The sequence below is a fragment of the Hetaerina americana genome, unplaced genomic scaffold (assembly GCF_022747635.1).
Source record: "Hetaerina americana unplaced genomic scaffold, ioHetAmer1.1.p SCAF_23, whole genome shotgun sequence".
Lineage (NCBI taxonomy): Eukaryota > Metazoa > Arthropoda > Insecta > Odonata > Calopterygidae > Hetaerina > Hetaerina americana.
Genome location: NW_027286797.1, coordinates 1,941,650 through 1,965,229, shown reverse-complemented (window position 1 = coordinate 1,965,229; position 23,580 = coordinate 1,941,650). Strand labels below are relative to the sequence as shown.

The window sequence follows — 23,580 nt, the reverse complement described above, 5'->3', positions numbered from 1 at the left end:
TACTTTAGCTCATGCACATACTAATGCGAACAACGAAAAAACGTGCTTGATGTCTACTTTCTCAAGTTGTGAAGTTAATAAGCGTTGTTGGAACTGACGATCATTGCAGTCGATTGTGTCAGTAATTTCTTAGCATACATCCTAGCCCTACTAATTTCCTTTGGGTTCTGACTAAAATGGTTATGCGATTTCTATCAGTTTGTATCTTTCGAGTAGGTTGATTTTAATAATTATGATACTGTCCGAAATGTAAGTAATGCTTTGACGGATTTTTGCAAAATGTCACATTTGACTGGAGTTGTGTCGTGAATTCTGTGTCAAGTCTTCGGTAATCGCTGTTTCAGATGAAATATTGAGCATATGCATGGTTACGTTTGAACGGTGAGTTATTTACTTTAATAATTAAATGTTTTCCATAGAATATATTTTCAATGCCTAGTATTTACACTTCAGATAACTTCCCGGAGTCAGGACTGGCAGTGGCAGTATGGGCAGTAGTCGTCATTTGCTTTCTCGCGTTTTTCTTCGGAGTACTACTCGTTGTGGGAATGACAATACTAGTTTTAATTTCATTTCATCATCTCACGTAAGTTTGACTTTTAATTTTATAGCAAATCGTCTACCGTATCCTACAAATACTTAGTAATAGTAAATGTGGATTTAATTGAAAGTAAAGGCTGTTAATTTCGTTATTTATTTTCCGGCGTAGAGGTATTTCAATACTTCGCTAATGCAGTACGTATTCACTTTCAGTGCTTGAACTATTGAAAAACTGCAACTATGTATGAAAAAATGTAAGCATTTTGTAAGGTTCTGCATAATGACCGACTGTCTATTTGAATTTTCAGGTCACTTAAGAAATCACTCAAATCGCAAGTACGTCTTCTCGTGGCAATAAACAAACAATTAAAGAGGAGCTCAAACTTGCACCTTAGAGATGGTTGTAGAACTGACTTTCAAGATCAAAGATACCATCTAAATAATATACCTCGAAGACAGCACATTCGCCACACGCATGGTGCCCAACATGCACCAAATGCTCCATTTCACCCAAGAAACAACACACCTGTTTCAAGTTGCAATGGCTCATTTTCATCGCATGCCTCCCTTTCCCTTTCTGACATGCCGTCTGTTTCATCATTCTCCCCATCAGTCAGTGAAGATGTTCCAAACAGTGAATTCACAGCTTCCTCAAAAGTAACTACAATTCATCCTGTGAGTGGAAGAACTTTTCAGAGGTGAAGTAATACTCTCATTACATTATAATTAGACGTGTCTAAGGTGAAATGAAATGTGTACTATTCTGCAAAGGACTGTAGTCTAAGATTCTTTTTTGCCCTTTTTAATGTACTCTACAGGTATCCCTTTCCAACTATTTTGGTATCCATCCATGTGAACCCATTGGTTGGGAAACATATGTATGGGAAGCTCAGAATTGGATATCATATTCTGAACAAAGTTAAAAATTAAATACTTCATTTTTTCTGAAATGTGTATGCGTAGGCAGACATACTCTCTTTCACTCTATCATAGGTGTCTCCTCACACAATAGCCATGCCAACAGAACTTCACACTTATACCTTTCTGTTAAAATATTTGCTGCAATGGTAATCACTTGATCTGGTTTAGTTTAAAAATTAATTTTCCAGTTAAAATTTGATGACTAAAGATCAATTCATGACATATACACTGATTTTATATTATGTTACCTGGGAATAATTAAAAAAAGAGAGCTATTGTAATTAATTAATCAAGAAAAATAAATAAATTGAGAGAAAGCCCTGCTGTGAAGAGAAATTGAGTGGTAAAAAATTGAAATTGGGGATTTGATTAAAGATTATGGGTTTAAACGTTGACAAATATGATCTGAAGTGGAAGTAAATAGGTTGGAGAAGAGCTTTCTTCACCTTTTTCATGTTTCTTGCAAGCATCCTATATTAAGCTATTTTCTAAGTTGGAGTCCCTTGATCCTTTCATGGATGGCCACTTTACTAATTGGGGATCTTCTGCATTTGGAATTCAATTCGTTATCGTGTCCGATACTTTCATGTCTCCACTTGATTCTTGAAATGTGCAAAAACGAAACCTTAGGCTTGACCATCTGTATACACCAGATTGTGTGTTACTTTGTGAGGAAAAAATGGATTTGTAAGATAAGAACTGGCTAATAGATAATTAAGTATTTTAATATAATATAAATGAAAAAATAAAACCAGCGTTATTTGATGGAAAGGTAATTAAAATATGGAGTACTAAATAGTGGAGAGCTAATGCCTGGGGAAGAGTGAACACTTTTTTTCATCAACGTTTCACTCTTGAGGGAGACAGGTGTATGCACCCCTCATCCTCAGTGAATCTTTCTTCCCCCTTATTTCTCTGCAGCATGCACCTAAGTGCATAATTGGTATGGAATTGTGAGCCATGGGAAAGGAAATCTAGAAATTGTGTTAGTGTTTATGAAAAGGTTTAATTTTAAAGCAAATAGAAGACCTCATTGTTTTTTCTAAATTGATTTTTCTTCTGTTAGTAGATAAGTAAATGGATGTTGAATGTTTTCTCTGTAATGCATAGTCTTTGCTTTAGTTTGTTGGTGAAGAATTCTACTCCCTTATTATTAAAATAATTATCTAATATATTTATTTCATATTTCTTTAAGATACCAAGGGGATGTTCCCGAAAGTGAAGGTCAGGTGAGAGAGACGAGGGAAGTACCCGGTAACTACAGAATATATGATAGAAGGAGGGATGAGTTAGTTCCACCTGCAAATGGTAGACGAGTTTGCCTACAAAATTGCCCACCTATCACATCATATGAACCAATTGGACAATCTGCCATATGTTCTCCGAAGGAGTATTGGCTCTAGTGCACTTTGACATGGTGCCAATTTTTGCGATATTGGTCAAGCTTTCCATTGGAATGCTGAATCTTCCATTTACTTTTGTTGAGTGCGATTATTTTGTGATAATTTTGAAAGAGCAGGAGCAAATTAAAAATTTTGCTTTTATGTTATGAGGAGTAAATTTTATTCCAGGAAAATAAATCTTTTGAATATCCTTCGTGGTGTATATGTAATGCGTTATAAAACAAGAATGTTTTGTTTTCACTTATATTATTGTTAGCATTGGCATCACTTATTCTTATCATTTTGATGTTGACATAAATATTCTTTTATTTATACCTTGATTGTAATTGCATTAGACTGAATAAACTGTGAGAGAAATTTGGGGTGCTGGCTCATAATATGCATTTAAGATTTTAAAAGATGTAGTCGTAACGAATTGAAATCTGCCTTGATGGCTACCTTCCTTAAGCGATCATTTGCTGATTTGAATTAATTTCCTCTGAAAAACAACACAAATTTCGAGTTTTCATCGACCGCTAGAGTTTGTATACAGTGCCCACTGAAACAAATCAAATGTCAAGATTCTTGGATAAAATGGAAGGAGTAAGCATTTGGAGTTGCAAATGTATAGGGGCATTTACGTGCTTAATGTGAGTGTACACCAAGAGGTTCCCTTTAATTGGACTCCTCGGATGGCAAAGGAATTAACATAGGGGAGCAATAGTGTGTGATAATGCTTGAATTGGGCATTTAAAAAATGCCATATTTCATTGTGTGTGCACGCTGACGAAGAGGGGATGTAAATGAAAAATAGGATGTTGGCATAGCAGCATCATAATTACTGTGCATTGGAGGGATTGCACATTATAATCGATTGGAGGTGTCTTTTCAGTCCATGAAATACAAATCTTTAGCGATCAGAAGTTAAGGTGGGAGGATATGGATGGATGTGACCTGTAACTTGATTGTTTCATCCATACAGTTACTTAACTTTTGCAATCCTTACCATCACCATTCCTACTGCAGTGTGGCCAGCTATCCTGGAAAACTGGGAATGGGAAAAAATATGAAACAACCTGAAAGGGAGCAGTAAATTTTGGAGGATTAATATAATTTCATGAGGAAATAGTAGATTGTGGAAGGATAAATAACTGATTTATTTTCTCCCTCTAAATTTAATCTGAATGACTAATATTGCAATTTTTTAAATGGTGACTTTGAATATGTCATGTATTCTGTAAGTAGGTAAGGAATTGCATCACATCTGATAACATTGAGCATTTGTGCAGTTAATTAGCATAACTGGGTGTTGCATTACAACTATCTATTTATTGAAGTACCACAATTGTGTGGTGATTGTTAGGTACTCACCTCTTTGAATGAGAACACCCCTGTAGATATATACTACATGATGAGAATGGCTTTTTTCTCTGACACTTGTCCATCTTACAACACACAAAGTCACCTTGTGGTTTACGGCTGCAGTCCTAGAGGTACTCCACTGCAGCATTTTATGAGCTCAAAGTAAGTTAAATAAATTTTATTATGTAATTTAGTTTTCTTCTCCTCATTAAACACAAATTGACTACAATAGAATAAATTTCTCCACATTTTCTTTTATCTTGATTTTTATTTTTGTGCTGCTTTTGCTAAATAGATTAATTTCAAAACCGATTAGATGAATACACTTTTATTATTTTGTATGAAAACATTTGTTGCTCCAGATGTCATTTCGTTAAGATTGTAATTTTCATTATTGTTTAGAGAGTTTGTTCATTTTAATATTAACACTTATAGTGTATATTTTGAGAAATTTTAAAGCCATCCCATGGAAATATTTTGAAATTATTGTCAAGCTCAGAGTATCTTGTGTAAAATAGCAGTCACAGAATGCCTGGCATTTCTCACCTGCCATTTTTACCCTTTAGTGTCCGAGTGGCTAATGGGATATCACCTTTACTGGCCAGCTTTATATTACGCACCATTAGAAAAAAGCATAACTTGGTTTAAATGATGCCCACATCCTCGCGTCACACTTTGCTACTAGTACTAGAGGTATTACAAATAAAAATGTAACAAAGACCTATTAAATGTCCTTGTCAGGCCCATATGTACTGTTATAATTTTTTTAAAATTATCATATATGATAGGTAATAAGTGAGTTTGATGTGCTAATGATATGTGGATAATTAGAGACCAAAATGATCGCATGTTCCTGTTGGGCCTTTGGAACAGTTATATTTAGTGCCTTGATGGTAGACTCTAGATGTAAAAAGCCACAGTAATCAACATGAAGATTGGCTTGGTAGATGTCACATCAGGGCAGGGGGGTCAGATCCTAGTATTGTATTGCCTATAGTTTTCCAGGAGGATCTGATGCCAAGAAAAAATAACACAGCCTGGGTGAAGCCAAGGGTGCATGATCATATCACCTGAAATTGAACTCTGACCCCAGCCAGTCCAACCAGTTAGTAGCCCAGCATTCTTCCTACTGGACTACCACACTCCTACTCTAGAACCAATTGTATAATAAATTATTCTAGCATTACAATTAGATTACATTTAGTAACCATTTGAGGTTAACTTTTATCAAACATTAGCTAGGATGATGGGAAAAAATATAATTAATTTTGTAGGCATTTTGAAATCTTCATAAATATCATAAAAGTAATGCAGCACAAGCTCTGGTTGATTCTATGAATTGATAACTTCATTTTTTATCATAACCAATTTATAGCTTATTTGGGTTTTCTACTGATCTGTATTAATGTTTGTTATACAGTTCTGTCTGTTGTGGTTTCTATTTGTCACAGTTTTACCTTCAAATTCATTCATTTTTGAAAAAGTTAAATGCTCTTATCAAAAAGTCCTGCATTCTAGTTTTCATTCGTATCCCTAATATTAGATCACACGTTTTCCTTTACTACCTCTGACTATTTTTCTTTTGTGAAATATTTTTTAACTACAATTAGGTATTGAAACATAATAGATATTAAATGGAAACACTTTTTGTTATGAGTCATTTGTTTTGTTTGATATATGATTGTTTGCCCCACATTTAATGCACCCCTCAACCACACCGACATAAAGTCTACTGTGTCAGCATTTTCAGAATCCTTCCCTTGCACGTAGGGTATCAGATAGTGCTTAAATAATTTCTTTTGACCCATTATCCTAAAATGTTACTTTTAGATATCATGATATGCTCTTCATGGTGGTTGGTTGTAACTTCCTGTCAGCATACAATGGATTGACTTTTTAATCCTCCTCATTCTTGTTAGACTTCTTCTTCTCTTTGTTAGAAATTGCCTCCAGCATTTCAAAAAATTTTTGCTTCTTCCTTGCTAATGGGCATTTTGCAAACCACTGGTTGAAAGCATCTTCTTCTTCCCTGGTAAAAGAAAGATGATCGTAAATGTCACTTGTTGGTTCACATTGATGACCTTAATGAATGACAAACTTACGCATAAACTGGGTCGTGTCCACTGAGAAGCTTGAAGAATTCAATGTGTTTCAATGGTCTCACTTTTAGAGTCAGTAAACGCTTGCAGGACAGCACCTGAAGGTCAATTACCAATTTTTAATATGCGCAAAAAATAAATTTCAAGTGTTGATGCATAATATGGATTGTTAATGTAAAATATCACTAGTAGTAGCTCTAGGGAGGGCAACCAACAACATCTGAGGTCATTTGTGCGATTACGGATGAATGGGAAAGGACCGAGGGTTGAGAGAAACCCAGCATCCGCAGGTTAATGTCCCAGCTGACAGATGGCGTACCCACTCCTCACAAGTGCCTCAAGTAGGTATTGGGATACCACTGACAAAGATCTGCCACCTCCAGAATGCAAACCTGGGCCCTCTTGGTGGGAAGCCAGTATGTTAGTCACCTCACCATCCCGATTTCCATAATATTTCTTTTAAAAGATTTATGTGATAGAGGCTGTATATGAGTGGAAAGAAATGGTTGCACAATTTAGGAGAGTGAAGGGACCAATGAAAAGACGAAGGGCACAGAAGCTCTGTGAATACTATGCTTTCCCTTATCCACCATACAAAAAGTACCGGTGAGATCTTTTGAGTTCTGTGATGTAATGTATCTGGAGAAAATTAGTTACCACTGAAATACATTATATTCCTAATTTTATTTGAAATCAAATTCATCAATGAATTCATTTTAATGAATGATATGAAGTATCAGATATTTCCTTAATTGTGTATTGAAGTGTGACAGTAATTTATGATTTCAGGGTAATAGATTGATGAATATAAAATATATAACAACAGTGAAATTATATGTGTATAAGTATTGAGGTGTGTTTTAACATAATCTTCAGACGTCAAACCATTTTTTGGTAAGATATATATTGCATTTTTCCCAAAAATAGAAATAAATATGAGTTATTAAGAAAAGAGGAATGTCAGTCTTCAGAGTTCTTATAGATTTTATAAATGCTTTACAAAAAGTTACAGTCACATCTGCCTCCATATTTCGTTTGTTGTGGTTCAAAACGGGATAGCCATGGTGATGGGACTGGGGATGCAAGTGAAATGTTATATAGGCCCACAACACTCATCATATTGTAGTATATGTTGATGTTTTGATACTGAATTGGTGCTGATTCTGATGCTCACATCACCACGGGGAAGGAATTGACTCCTCTGCCCTAATGTGTGAATTTCACATGCCATTGGGCTTAATATTGGGTGGACTAGCCTTGGCTATCGAACCGATCTTCAGGTTAATAACCGTGGTTTATGGTTTTATGTGTGCAGAAGACATGTCCAATACACAGAATACATATTATACCTACCTCGCGAATTATTTTCAAAACAACTCCCACTGTGTATCCATCACACATCCTAGCCATTGTCATGCAGTCAAACTGTCGATTTAAGGCATTATAAGCGTAAAGTGTGCCATTCCATACCATTGACATTGTTGCATAATCTGGACGGGGTATGTTGATGAACTTGTTATAGGCTGAAGCTAAACTCTGGAAAAAAGAAATGCAAGTGGAAATAAAGTATGAATACCTAATATTCACGTTTGAGTATTGCAATGGAGGATGATTGACTAAAATATATGATGAGCATTTGTTACCTTTTGATCACTTTCCCATGGGCAGCTTGATAATCCTATGACCATGATGCGATCTTCTGGTCCTATGCCTTTTACCAATTTTGGAAGTTCTTTTTTTAGTCTCTTTGGATCTGATGTGTCGGTCTTGGGGACTCTCTTCAAGAATGTTTTTTCTGCATTTTCCATGTAAATTATTGACGGCTGGAGTAACCTTGAAACCTGTGTAAATCAATTTTTAGAATTCATTTTTCAAAATATCCTGATTTATGCAAGCAATTCATCCTATTAGAGTGGCCACAAAGGCTACAGAAATGAAGTTGACTATGTTACTTAAAGACCCTTAAGAAAAACTTTATTTGGTCGTAATCAGTTATGTGTATTTGGCATTGAGGTTCTCTGTGATATAGTTATGTTGCAAAATTCATTTATTTTTAATTAATGAGGCAGGAGTTAGATTTAAATTGCTGATTTTAGCTCCTGAGTGATTCTCCACCCGACTAAGTAGGTATGCCATTGGTTATGTGAAACCAGGTCTTGAATGCCATGCAGACCAAAAATGCTACGATGGCCATGAGTTGGGTGGAGTTGACTAAAAGTTAAAAAAACTTACCTTGTTCACAAGATGAATGAGCATTGTTAATCCTGTCTTTCCTGGATATTTATCAGCAATGGTATCATTTGATATATCAAACAAATAAGCACCTAATTCTGTGCATATGCCATGAAGAATCATGTGCTTTCCACTTCCTTGTGGTCCCGCTATTAAGAGAGACCGTACAAATGGGGCATTGTTGTGAATGTATTCTGAACCTGCAATTACGAGTTGAGGAGGTTCTTTTAGACAAAATCTCTAATGGACTCAACTCTCTGAAGAAAACTTCGAGAAATTGCCTCTTGACATTTCACATTGAAGAATAAAGGTTTAATGAAGAAGAATTGACACAGAAAATCAATGGATCGTGCATTGGCTAACGTGCTAAAATCCTCCCCCCCTGAGGGGTTGAGTTAAAATCCCATAGGTGGCAGGATTTTTCAGTGATGTCCCAATCCCTGCCTGGAGCGTCATGTAGAGAGCACTTTTAGTAGAATGAGCCATCCATTGGAACTGACCTTTAACTGTGGACCACTTGGCCCCTATCATTGCGATTAGGGTATTGCTTATGGTGGGTTACTCTCCACCCTTTTGTCCAGTCCCTAAATATCCTACCAATGCTAAAACTACCCACATCTATACCTCAGCTGTCGGTTGCCTCCCCTATATCTAATACTTCAAGAGAAGATAAATAATAACACAAAATTTAACAGGTTAATGCTAGCTCTCTCTACCTATGGAGTACAACCTTGATGTGGTGGATGAGCTGGTGGCTTCTGATGACCCCTAAGAGCTGTGCTGGTGGGAGAAATGAAGATTGCCAATTGGATGGTCAACAGTGCCAGATAGGTTGAAGGGTAAGAAGGCAATGGGAAACCACCACATTATTCTCCCTAGAATATGCAGCCTTGCATTCAAGTATAGTAGAATAGACCAACAGTAGACCAATCCTATGATTGAAATACTGATGATGAATAGAGAAGAATATAGAATATGATGAAGATGAATGGCTATGTACGCACTTATGTGTTAGGTAGATTTATTGAATATATTGCAGGAAATATGAGTAGATTGGAGGATTAAGTGACCTGTACATGTATTAAGACTACTAGGGTAGCAGTTGGGGAGTTGGGATGGGCAGTGTTAGGAAGAGGATTAAGATAATGGAGCCCATTATAACCCATACCTTTCAATTCATATGTGGAAGAAATGGTAAAAGAGCTATGGGAAGAACTGGAGTTAGGAATGAAAGTCAGTAGGAAATTCATAAAATCAGTTTGGGTTTTGGATGATGAAGCTCGAGTTATCACATCAACCAAGGGGTTTCGAGCATTTTGGTGTACATTGGAAAGTCAGTGTGATAGGTATGGCATGAGAATCAATCTAAGCAAAGAAAATTAGGCAGTTTTTAAGGAGGAGGAAAACTTAGGTAAATATTTAAATAGAAGGTTCTAAACAAGAGCAGGTGGAACATTTTGGTCCATAACACTCGGAAATGCTTTGGACCGAAATGTTCAAAGTAGCAGTGATGTTAAAAATAAGAATTTTGGTTATCAAAGAAGTTTTCACAAGCAGGAGGAAATGTTGAGTAAGAATGTTAGGAAAAGACGGTTAAACTTTGGTTTGGAGGTTGGTTTTATACGGTGCAAACATGGTCATTGAAGCAGGGTGATAGGCGCTGATTGGAGGCTTTTGAAAAGTGGGTGTGCAGAAGGATGGATAGGAAAACAAATGAGGAAGTGGTAGGCATGGTGGGTAAGGGGAGCGGATTATTGGAATAAGTCAAAAGAAGGCAGTAGAGATGGTTTCAGGGCTTTTGACTGGCGATAAGATGTTGGAGACTGCCTTAGGGGGAAGATATTGGGCAAGTAAGGGAGAGGAAGGAGTATGCTTGGCATGTTGGACGGAATGAAGGGAGGAAAGAAGCATGTGGAATTGAAGAAGGGTTGATTGGGAGGTTAAATTTCAGGTTATGTTTTGCGAGGAGAGGCAAAGATAGCAGTTTATTGTTTGTATCCATCCAAAACCTGCCATAGAGGATAGAATACCAACGATATTAGTAATAATAATTCTAAAACTTGGCTTACCAAGGGGAATGATGCAGTACTCCTTGATCAATCTTCGGACATCACCAATTGTCGGTTCAGCTTTCTTCCCCATGTCTTGCCACTGCCTGGCCACAAATGAGGCATCACCTAAGAAAGATGACAATGGAACCTCAGGATAATTTTTTATGATACCATTGGATACCAGCTCCTCAAAAAGTGAGTCCAAGGTTCTGTCAGGTGTAAGGTCTTTCTCTCTTTTCCGTCGAGCCTTCTTCCCACCTTTACGTCCCCTGTGGCCTTTCGATGACCCCCCTCCCCTTTTCCCCTTTCCGCCCTTTTTACCCTTCTTCCTCCTCTGTGCACGGTCACGTTCTATTGCCTGTCAAAGGAATTGGTTCTCAAATTAATAACTGAACCAAAGCCAATGGATGGAAAAAAGGCTCAAGTAAAACATGCATTTTAAATGTGGGACAGAAATAGATGGAAAATTTATGGAGGTGTTCATTTATTAATTAGAGGTTATAAATATGTAGTACTCTTCAATACACAAATGTTTCAAATCTCAGATAATCTGTTGCTCAAAGAATAAACTGACTTGTAAAAACAAAAAATCTGTACTAACAAGAAATTTACTTGGAAAAAAAATTTGAGAGAAATTAAGATATTTCAAGTAAGAAATGTACCTGGTTTTCATTCATGATATTAAAGAGTAGTTAAAGTTAAAAATAACAATATAAAAACAAGAAAAGGGACACTATCATGTTATGGCAGTTTTGCCTCTCCTATATGGTTGTGAATGCTGGATACAAAAAATATATGATGACAGCAGAAATAGAATTTCTGAGATCAGTTAAAGGCTGTACTGGATAAGGCAGACTAAGGAATATGGACATTAAATTAATAAAGAACACATTAACAAGAAAATAATAGATATTAGGATAAATTTTAAGGCCCATGTAGAATAGATGGAAGAAGGAAGATTTCCAAGAGTAGTTCCTAAACACAAACTTGAGTGGGGCAAGACCTCGCAAAAGATGTGTCCCAAACCCTTTTATTCTGGACCATACTGAGAGCCTAATCAATGACTGAAATTGATCAGTGAAAGGGAGGAATCCAAGACCCATTTCAATTGCACTTTCTAGTTATGAAAGATATTCCTGTCATGTAAAGGTCGCAGTGTTATTGAAATCTGAGGCTGGGCAATTTAAAGATTTCTCCTTTTTCACATCTGATATGTTGAAGGAGAGTATCGTGAATAAAAATTAGCACTTGCAGTTTGATTGTGTATGTTTAAGGGGAGGCCATGAATACTGAAATGCCACACAGCTTCATCCAGCAGTGGAAATTTATGGGAAAATAAGAATTTGATAGTTTTATCAGTGACTTGAGGCTTAGAATTAGAAATCTTATACTTATCTCACTCCAGTAATGTATATGCATACATTGTCCATAAAAATAGCTGCAATATAAAGCCTTAATTGAACTCATCAAAATCCAAATGTAATAAATTTGCTGAAAAAGTTGTCAACAGTTTTAAATACATTTTTCAAGGGAGTTGTGATAATTTACATTTGATACTGATAGTGGGGTGCTGCCAAAGTTATTGAGCATCTTTGCAATGTCATGGGCACAGAGCCATAAAAATTTCCCAAAAAATTTCCATTAAAAATTTTGTATCATATTTTTGCTTATTGGCTACCAATAACTCTTTTCACTAAAAGTAATGATTTTTAACAACAGCAATGATGATCTTTAACCATCAGTTTCACCAAACTAAGCTTGAAGTGATGATGGGTTGAGAAATCTTCATTATATTTTAATGTATTATGTGCAGGCTTATTTGGAGCAACTAATGCTTTCAGAGCTCCAAATCAGGACTTGGCACTCTTGTCAAACATGTTTGCTTTGAGTTAGGTAAAAACAAATTTAAGTGGTAAATATTGTAGGCTTCTTAATTTGGATGAGTTGGCCGTCCAGATTTTAATGTCACAATGGAAATGAAATATCAAATGCTGAAATATCTTGTTGTCAATAAGGATTCTGGGCAAAATCATAGAGCTGAGTTTGAGGATAACACACAAGAAGAAAATTGAAGACTGGCCTAGTCATCTCAATAAAATGTTCATGAATATCAAGGTATGATGTTATTTTTAAGAATTTGATACTTTGGTATATCAGTACAAATTTCATCAAAACTGTAGGCTTTATTTAAGAATTGTATGAGGTGATAGAAGTCATGAGTTCAACTTAAGAATATGTCCATAGTGTGGAACTGAGGATCATAATCTACTACTTGGCCAAAATACCAGAAAAATTGTCTCAGTTTGTATTTAAGAGACTTTTCCCAAGAGTTCAACAAAACACATATAGGTTGTGTAGTAAATTTAAATTAGAATTTTGCATTTTCAGAGATTTAAAAAAATGAACACTTCATGAGGTGCCGGTAATTACCTTTAGAAGCTAAATTTCTTTTTAATTTCATAAAAATGAGCCTAATCAAAAATATTGAACTACAGCCATAATATAACTGCACCTTTATGTATATTGCGTATTGAAGTTTAGACAGGCAATATATGCATTTGAGCATGCATAACTGAGGTAATGCTTAAGGATTTACTTACTGCTTTCATTCTGCTTAACTCCAAGCGCATTAAACTGTCTACAGTTGCCCTTATTTCCTTCTTGACGGTCGACAGTTTGTCTTTTGTTATCATTTCCATGTCATGAGTTTGATAGAAGTTAGATGACTCATTTTTATTCAGCCAGACTCCTACAGTTTAGAATACTTTGATTATCATCATCCATTGTTATTTTTTTGGAAAAAATAGATCAATTGAATATCACTAGAATGCTAAATTTTGAAATGCCAATCCAGCCTATCTAATTTTGAGAAAACATCTAGTTTAGCATTCTTGTGTACTCTATCACAAAAATAGCCTTTTATTTTGAGGCTATTAAACCTGTTTTTAAAACAAATGAAATATTCCCTCTCTTATCCATTTAAGATGATCCAAATAATATGCAAACATTGAATGATCTTTCAAAGAGTGTCCTGACAATTCAGAGTCAAATGGTTCTTTGGGTGTTCAAGTTCTTACCAAGCAAACAATCTGAAGACTTTGTCAGAACCTTTAGGGGAATGTTCCCTTAAAATATACTGATTGAATTCTGGGCAGGAATGTGACATGCCACCCCCAACTTGCACTGTGCTAGCCATCTGGTTGGATGATAGGCTATTGGGCTGAAGTACATGGATTCACTGCTGCAAATCATCTAGATAATTCCACCTCGGTGATTTCATGTATCGTTATCTTATTAGCAAAATAGTTCACATAATCCACAGTATGGCAATTATTAAGATTCCTGTGGTCTGAGTCAGTGCTAACCAGCGGTAGTGATTACACATCAAGCATTAATTACCAATGTGCAATGTCTGTAAAAGTAATTTCAAGGTAAAAATAGCTAATATTTTATGTATATATCTCCAGTTTGTTCATATATCAATAGAATTTGTCCCCATCTAGGCAAATTGTATAAATGTAGAGTGTATGTTGCACTTCACATAAATAGTCAGGAAATCAGAGGCAACTTGAATGTCAAAGTGATATAGATTTCTTAACAATTCAGCATTGCATCCTTCTTGTCAATCTCTCAGGGTCATACTTAATGCCCAACATTTAATATCCAACATGCAGACACAAATTGGCACCAAAAATCTAACTTTAAAAGCTACATATTGAAGAGGGTTAAACATGATGACCATCACGAGTCACACATGAATGCTAGAAATAAATTTACATTTCATAAAATATACACATATATATATATATATATATAATAAAAATATCAAATTTTTCAAAATATTGAGAAATGAATGTATTTTGGAAATACTGGTGATGCTACATGAGTGGTTCTATTGGCCTCAGAACATACAAATTCATAAGTCCCACCCACAAAGAAAGTGAAAACATTTTGGCGTTAACATTTTGGGCCATATAAATATACCACAACAGTAACTCAAATTCCTCATAACAAACCCTTATTAATATTCAGCACCTTCCTCTATAAATAGAATTAAAAATGTCAGATGAGAGTGAATAGCATCAATACTAAGCAATCAATATAACATCAATTCTCCTGCTACCAGCAAAATTCATCTCATGTGCATTTCTGTTTTTTAAGGACAGGAAGATTTCTCACTTTGAAATTCATTGATGCCAGCTATGATTTCACTTCGAAATCTGCTGGGACGAAGTTTGACTCCACCCAGGCTTGGTTCTTTTCCTTTTTCTGGGGCTTTTCCTTTCTTTCCCTTTTCCTTTTTCCCCTTTGATGGTTTTGGAGATTTGGATGAGGACCTCTTGCTTTGTTTCACACTAAATATAGCCGCGGAACCCCCTTTTTCTTTTGATGGTATATCGGGAAATTTTTTTTTCTCCTTCCTATTAACCAACAATTTGAGTAAATGTACAGAAATTACTTTCTTTTGCATATTTATTTACTTGATTTTGAGATTGAACTTTTGATTCTACAGGTCAAAATACTAGTACGTATGTCTGAACTTAAATGCCATTTTCGATTAGATTCAATTCCAATGCAGGGCTTTGCCTCCTTTAAAATGAATTCAAAATTCATTTTCAATTGTTCATTTGAACATTTTTTTCTATTTTTATTTGCTTAATTTTTGGTTTTTAATGTTTTATGAGTGACCATAGGCAAGTAATTGTTAAAAATAATGGAATGGCCTTAAATAGCATGTTCTACTACTAAAACCCACCACATTATCAATCTAGAGGTTGGTTTGATAGGTGAGGGTAGAGCTCACCCAGTGACCAGGTAGAGCAAGCCCAATGACTTGTGACATTCACAAATCAGGGCGGGGAGGCCAGTTCCTTTCCCTGTGCCACCTGTGATTTCCCAGGAAGTTCTCTTGCCCGAAAAATCATACATGCGGGGTGAAGCTGAAGGTGCCCAGAGGCATCCACAGGAATCAAATCCAGGCTCTCCAGGCAGTAGTCCAACACTCTACCCAATGGAATACCATGCCCCCTAGTCTGTGCTATACAAGGCCTGTCCGGGAAGGACCCAGCCATGCAATATCTCGAGAAAATTTAGCCTTCCTAGAACAATGGGGCCTTAGTCCCCTTCGCAGTACCCCCTTCGGAACCTCACACAGTAATCCCTGTATCACTTCCACTTTTAAAAACAATTGGCAAACCCCTTTTTTGGAATGATCATCAGCCATTTTGTCTCATTCTCATCTCATAAGCAGACCCTGTAAATGAGTGTAATAACTTAATCCCTTCTTACAATGTTCTCTTCAATGGGAAATGTTTTACCTTTCCTTCAGATACCATTCCCGTATTTGAGTAATGTATTTCTTCTTCAGTATTTTGCCTTTCCTCAAATGGAGGCGGACTTTTTCCCCTGGCACTACTTGCTTATATCTGGCATCATGGTAGGTTTGTATCTGATGACGACGCTTACTGATTTCTTCAGCTCTCTTTTGACCTGGGTCTGGGTATGTTGCTTGGGGAATCTAGAAAATATTCAAAGGAAATCACTTTCCCAGAAAGGAAAAATATTCTCCAAAATGGCTGTGCTATATGTGATAGTAAAAATAATCTTGTTATTAGTTATAGTAATGTTTACTCTTGTGTTTTATTCTATTATCAACCGAAGTATTGGTCATTCCATTCAAAATATTGTTTAATAAATACATATACCTCCCATAAACTCATTTCCCTGTGGGTGAGTGTTGGATAACACTTCAAACCTAGTATTAAATAAACGTCATATGGCAAAAAGATTTATCTTTTATAATGGTTGAGTTTTAGATAAAACAAATATGTGGCTTGAGGATGATTAATTAATAATAAACAGAGTCTGCTAGTATACTTTTTCAACAAACCTCACATTAGTAAGCATTAAGAAATTAATGATTGTAAATAGCACAAAATGGAACAATTATGAGGCAGTTGTGAGGAATGGTTACTTTCTGATCCTAAACTGTAGGTTAGCTACTAATATAAGAGTGAGAATTCACCAAATCCCCTGCTCAAAAAAATGGGCACAATACGTTGGAATGAGCTGCATGGAGTACATTTTAAATGTTAAGTTAGGTTTTCACAAAATGAGGAGGATTAGAAGAAAATGTTATAGAGAGAGAACCACTTTCTTCTAACCTAGGTTAATTTGATGGGTGAGGTTAGCACTTACCTCATACCAAGTCCTCAATTAAAGGTAATATACATATCTAAGATCAGTCCATAACAAATACAGTGAAACCTTGGTTATTACAATTGTTATTAATATGTTATTGACACACTTGATTTATTGGTGATATTTTATTAATATACAAGTAATACTAGACCCGAATTACACTTATCCTCAAATGAATGTAATTTTTGTATAAATTGACCTTTGCCAAATATATCTATGCATACTATCCATCTTGTCTGAATCTCTTCTGCTTCCATTAAACTGTTCTTATTAAATCTCCAAGAGTGTAAATTGATTTGCCTTTGCAACAATTTCAGAGTATAAAATTCATTTGCCCTTTCTTACGTGAAAGTTCTTTTACCTTCTGTACAATGTTTACCGATAGTACAGTGCACCCATTTCACCATGCCCCTGTAAACTATCATTATAATCTTTCTACAACATTTCTTTTAGCCTAATACTTTGTCACCTTGTATATTATTTATCTCTTTGTCATTTCTTCAGCCTGATTCTGTATTTGCATACTTCTCTTTCCTTCTCTCATCTATCTTCGGAATCAACAGTTCTATAATTCATCTCTTGCTCATTCTTTTTCAATTTACTATTTCTATCATTTCATTTGGTGTTTTAACTATCCCTTTTTTTGAGGTATTCCCACCTTTCTTCTACTATACCTATCCCCTCATCTTCACTTTAAATGTTGTCAACTGCCCTCTCGTATTTCTTCATTTTCAAGCTGTTTAAACTTGTATGTTATGATCAATAAATTACAATCTGTAGCCATTCCCAATAAACTGTCCAAATCAATGATTTTGTTCCTCTATTTGTCTAATTATAATAAAATGAATATATTTCTCTTCCTGAATCTCTTGGAATTTTCCTCGTATACTACATCAATTGTGCATTTAACACAGTTATTAACTCCCAGGCGGTTATGCCATAATTCCTGAAAAACTACTGCTTTCTCCTTGTAGTCATAATTTGTTCCTCATCCTTTCTCTTCTACTTCACTATCATCTCACCCTTTACCCATTACTGTATTCTATTCTAATACTATAAAGCATTTCCTTTCAGCAACACCTGCTATCATTTCCTTTAGTTGATAGCACATACTATGTACTTCTTAAGCCGTACAATTCAGTGAATATCCTTGCACTGTATCTTCTGTCATGACTCTTTTGTCATTTCAGTTTCTTGCCTCAATTTATTATTTATTTCTTTGAACTTCCTTCTTCCAAGTTATGTGCTCACATTCTTCCATTCCTTTCTCTCACCCATCTTCTCAATCATTTTATCTGTAATCCATGGTTATATTTGTCTTTTTCCAATTATCTATTACTAGAGTTTCATTAAAGGCTTTCAATATCTCTTTTTGATACTTTTCCCCCATTCATCTATTTTACGTCTCTCTGTCCTTGACATCTTTCTACTGCTGCCTGGTACTCCTTTCTTATTGTTCTGGTTTCACCTTCTATATTCCATTCCTTCTCTTGTCTTCCCTTTTTATGGTCCTGAATATGATGAGAATTAAATTATGATTTGCATTCAAATCCTGATCTGGGAAACTGTGAGCATTAAGCACGATGCTCTTAAAACTGTGCCTAGCCATAATATAGTCTAACTTATATCTCTCTGAGTCCCCTGTAATTTTCCTCCTTTACTTATGCCTATTCTGATGTTTGAACCAAGAGTTTATCATGTTCAAATCTTGTTTCTTGCAGAACTCTATTACTTTCTCCCCATGCTCATTCATTGTTCATCAGCCATAGTCCCCTACCCAAATACTGACTTCTGACTTCACATATTGTCACATTCCAATCCCCCATGTTTCCTTCCAGGAACACCAGCAAGCATTTTCTCTATTTGATTCTATATCTTGTCATCTTCTTTCTCCTGGGGCTCCTTGTTGGCCCGTAGACCTATATAATTACCAAGTTTGTTGGTTCAGCTTTTACTTCTACTAATAACATTCTATTGCTCACTTACTCTTTGTTTACTATCTTTTTGTTCAGTATTGCGGCCACTCCTTGCTGGCTCTCTTCCCCTCCTCTGTATATTATTCTGTATTTTAACATTTGACCACCTTCTCTTTCTATTTTCACATTAACATTTCCTAATTTCCCTGTATTCGACATGGTCCTAGAATTCCAAGCCCATATTCTAACTAGTTTTTTCCTCATCCATATCTTTTTCAATACTGCTGCTGTTGTTTTTCCTTAGCAAGGCTTTCATGTGAAGATAACTGCATTAGCCTGGTCTCTCTCATTGCAAGTATGGGACTTACAGTCCATTGGACTGAGACCCATAGTTGCCAGGAATCATATATCCTTGTGTTCATCCAAATTCATTGGATTATCAATTGGGGTGGTTTCCTGTTGCCTCCCTCAGCATTGTATTTCATGTATATCACTCAATGGCCACTCTACTGATGTCAGCTGCCTTACTGAGGAACAGATGCAGCAAAAATTACCTCTCCTCTTGCTCCTACCCTTAGCCATGGGTGACCCTGCCAAGAGTAATTTTTATTTCTCCCATCAGCACATCTCTGGAGGGTCATCAGAATAAACAAGCCCTTATAACATCTCAGAGTTGTAGTCCATAGGGAGCAAGAGTGACTCACAGAAGTTCTTCCACAACTTCCTGGTTGTAATTTTTTTAATTTCTTACTCTAATTTTTCAAATACATATGCATTTGTAATGCCATAGGCTAGCTAATCTAAAGCCTTTCATACTACCCATCAGTTTTTCATTGTTAAACAAATACCAATAACATCCAATATTAATAGCTTATGAAATGTATACAACATATTTAAATTTAAAGTAAAATAAATGACATACCATTCCTATTAGCATCATTTCAGTTAATTTCCTTTTATTGAATAATTTACGGCACTTGTACCCTCTCCAAATTTTTTGAATAGTAATTGCAGCATTGGTCAATATTCCTTGATCATCAGTCACTGCTGTTGCTTGCTTTCCTCTTTCTCTCATTTTTCTAATTTCATTCATAAATTCATATCTCAGTCTTCCCTGTCGAGCTCTTTCATGTGTTTGAATGATCAATACAGCTTGGATATGAGTCATTGGCTTCTGGATTTTCTCCTATAAAAATTTATTACCTGAATTACCATCACAGTCATTCCAAGAAACTGCAGGAGAAGCCACAACAGTAACTTTTAACAGAGTCAGCCACTAAGTGTGCATTACAATGCAACAACTTCAGAGTGTAAAAATGATTTGCCTTGATCAGGATTTGAACCCAGATCCCTCAATGTCTGGCTGAGTGCTTTAGCCAGTTAAGCTATCGAGGCATCTTCTTACCCTCTGAAATATTGTTTCAGAGTAACAAAATATCATAGAGGAAGAAGATGCCTTGATAGTTTAACTGGCTAAAGCACTCGGCCAGATATCGAGGGATCTGGGTTTGAATGTCGGTCAAGGCCGATTATATTTACACTCTGAAATTGCTGCATTAAGATCACAGTCATTATTATTTTGTCAGTAACGAGTGAAAAATGGACTCACCTCAATGTAGCATCCCAACTTTTTTAGTACTCTCTTCAAATTAGATTTCCTCTCTTCAATTTCATATTTATTTTCCTGAATGAAATATTTTGGTATGTTCAATTCACCATCATGAAGCATAACTTGGTAATCACCATCAAGACAGTCAATGAAGCTAAAGTCAGACATATCAATTTCAACAAGGTTGTGCTGAAAATTAGTTGAGGAAAATCGTTTGGAAATGAAATTTAAATATTGATATGAGTATTTGCTCACCTTTATTATTTTATTGGAATAATTCATTTCATCCAAATTTGTATATGAATCATTCTAGTCATGCAAAACTACACCATGAATAATATTAATTTGAACCAAAAGTACCATTGCTGAATGGTTAAAACATTGTTCTTCATTGAAAATAATGTTGCAAGGAACAACCATTTATATTATTAGAATGGCATGACAAGTTTTTCTATGGACATGATTCAATTTAGGTGTGTAGATAAGAAGTGAGAAGGAAAATAAAAGGGAAAATTAACAAGCCGATGATAAGAGTATAAACCTAGAGTGCTACACTGGAGTTCCTCAATGATTGTTCTTCAGGATTAAATTAAAAGAAAAAAGATAGGTGTACAAGTGGAAGTAAAATGCATGGAAATAAAGCAATTAATAAATTTTAAGTGAATATAAACTTGGCGCTATCAGTAATACTTTTAATTCTGAGATCCAATTGATTGTATACCTGCATTAAGGGATACTCATTTTGCAAAAACAATTGATGAGATATACTAGCGATGAATATACTAGTGGTGTATATACCAGTGAAATTTTTATTCAGCTTATATTTGTTAGTTTCGCGTAAGCCATAGTTGATTCAATTAACTTGCTCACTCCACAATGTAAATGCGGAGTGAGCAAGTTAATTGTTAACTCTATTTAGGGGATTGAGGTGGTGTGGTGGCTAATGTACTTGCTTCCCACCCAGAGAGCCCAGGTTTGAATCCCGGGTGCAACAGATATTTTTCAGTTGTATTGCGATCCCTATTTGAAGTGCTTTGTGGAGGGTACTTTGAGTGAGTACGCCATCTGTCAGATGGGATGTTAAATGGTGGACCTCTTGGCGCCTTTTGTTAAGAATAGGCTAATGCTGATGCTAGGTTTCTCTCCACCCTTCATTCTCACCTGCCCATCCCTGATGGCACAAATTACCTCAGCAGTTGGTCGCCTCCCCTAAAAATACTACCACTATTTCCTTATTGAGTTATTTTTATGATGATACACATGAAAATAAATATACGATATAAGAAAGAAACCTTTGATTGCGTTCCCAATGTAAAACAATACTTGACAGAGTCATCATCATGTATTTTTAAAATCAGCTGAATGCTGGCGGACATTGAAATAGCTGGGGAAATCATGTGCGGAGGGTTTTGAGATCATTTCCCCACCACTGCTGACTGAAAAATATATGTATGATGATAAAGTCACTTAAAAAATTTGTTCATATACATATTGGCAACACACATATGTAAGTTTTTTGCCAAAATGGAGTATAACCCCAGAACCAAAAGTATTGAATGTTTAAGGACAGACCCATACCATGATTCTCGCTTAGTCATATTTTGAATTTTAACAGGCATCAATAAGTTTACCCACACAATGTGATATCCCAACCTTAGGAAAGTAGAATGACCAAGGGAGGTGCTGTAAATGGAAGATTTCCAAAGTTTCGCTGGATCATGTGCAACATCAATTCTTATTCATATTCATTTCGGCCAACCGAAATAAACCTTAGTTTTCAAGATGCCAACGTCTCAATTTAAATCCCCTTACTTCATGCGTTTCGATTCGCAGTTGGTAAAAAGGTTAATTATTTAAAAGCGCCACATTTAAATGTGCAGATAACCATGCCGTTCGAAAATGGGAAGGAAATAGTTCTCAGAGGTTCACTCCAAATTAATTAACTAGCTCTGCAGGAATTAGTTTTTGGATACCTCCAAAGAAAGATATTCCTTTAATAATAATAAAATTCATTGGTCACCGATATTATAAATTTAATTGACCTTTTATTGCTTTAGTAAACCATTTATGAATAAAATAGATATCGAGTACTTCCGGGAAACCTAAATGTAAACTGCTCTACCTTAAGCTCCAGAATCCGGCACAAACACGAATCCATCACGTTTCTAATTAAAATTCTTTTTTGTGGTTGAACTATTTGATCATAGCACTCATCCAGCTTATTTACGGCACGTATGTATTGCAGGTATATACAGCCCATTATTTTAACAGCTATGTCTCTGTCCTGTGATAGAATAATAAATGTCATAAAAAAAGAATGAAATCATAAGTACGAAAACTAATCGATATTGAAGTTACCTTTTGGGCTCTTTCCTTTTGCAATACAGTTTCATATTTAGTAATAAACTTTAGCTCCAATTGAGACTCTTCCCAGAGCTTATGATATTCTTTACAACAGAAAAAACTGTCGCTCTGCTCCATTTTGGGCTGATAGCAATCAGAACTGGGAACAAAAAATGGCCGGAAATGTTTCCTTGGTAACAGACTCCGACTGAAAACGGCGAAGACTAAAAATAGCAGTTGAAGTTTTCATATAATCAGTTAACTTCATGGTCTACTAACAACTATAAAATCTTTAAATATCAACCCATTGATTTTTAAGCGCTCTTAATTCTCAAACAAGTACGGACTGGCGTCACCAAGGGCGCATGATTTGGGGGAGGGATGCGTACCAGCTGTGGACTGCCACGGTTACCGTATGTTTATCCCACTACAGGGTATCTATGGGCTATTCGAAAACACGAAACACACGTGGTGTCATATGAGTTCCTCTTAGGTAGAAACAGAATCTGATACCACTGACGTTCTTTTCGAATTAATTAATGTTCATCATTCGTTAGTCTAAGAAAACTGCGGAAAGCCGTGCCTCATAACTTGCACAGAATATGGTGCGTCTGATCGCAATGTTTATGTTTCCAGATTATGTTCCACGAGCGTTCACAGTGTATCCGAAATATATCCGACACAACCTCCGTAACTTAATGGCGGGATCATAAAACAAATACCAATACATTGAGTGCTACTCGTTTTCACACAGAAGCTACTATGGCTCACCGTAGCTCTTCATCAGTTCAGTCTGACATCTTTTGATTTAGTCGTCGATTACAACGCACTTATCAATAATTTTCACCGCGATGCTCGTTCGGCGGTCAGTGAGCACGGTATTACACAAAGAAAAGACCGTCATACATATCAAGAAGTGAGCTG

The 23,580-nt window shown here is 35.8% G+C and overlaps 1 protein-coding gene and 1 long non-coding RNA gene across 2 annotated transcripts; one reads left to right on the top strand and one right to left on the bottom strand.

The window, feature by feature from the left end:
• Nucleotides 1–536: 536 nt before the first annotated feature.
• LOC139689418 (uncharacterized) lies at nucleotides 537–3,200 on the top strand. Its single transcript, XR_011701322.1, has 3 exons — nucleotides 537–586; nucleotides 849–1,238; nucleotides 2,657–3,200. It is a non-coding gene; the product is annotated as an uncharacterized lncRNA (long non-coding RNA).
• A 2,901-nt stretch (nucleotides 3,201–6,101) lies between these two features.
• Nucleotides 6,102–22,794, bottom strand: LOC139689431 (dynein regulatory complex protein 11-like). Its single transcript, XM_071586553.1, has 13 exons — nucleotides 22,672–22,794; nucleotides 22,436–22,597; nucleotides 20,314–20,502; nucleotides 19,627–19,890; nucleotides 15,906–16,105; nucleotides 14,875–15,008; nucleotides 13,188–13,336; nucleotides 10,606–10,945; nucleotides 8,537–8,736; nucleotides 7,948–8,145; nucleotides 7,658–7,840; nucleotides 6,308–6,402; nucleotides 6,102–6,234 (listed from the first exon to the last, which is right to left on the bottom strand). Exons 1-13 carry the CDS (start codon nucleotides 22,792–22,794, stop codon nucleotides 6,102–6,104), a joined length of 2,370 nt encoding a protein of 789 aa, XP_071442654.1.
• Between the last annotated feature and the right edge of the window lie 786 nt (nucleotides 22,795–23,580).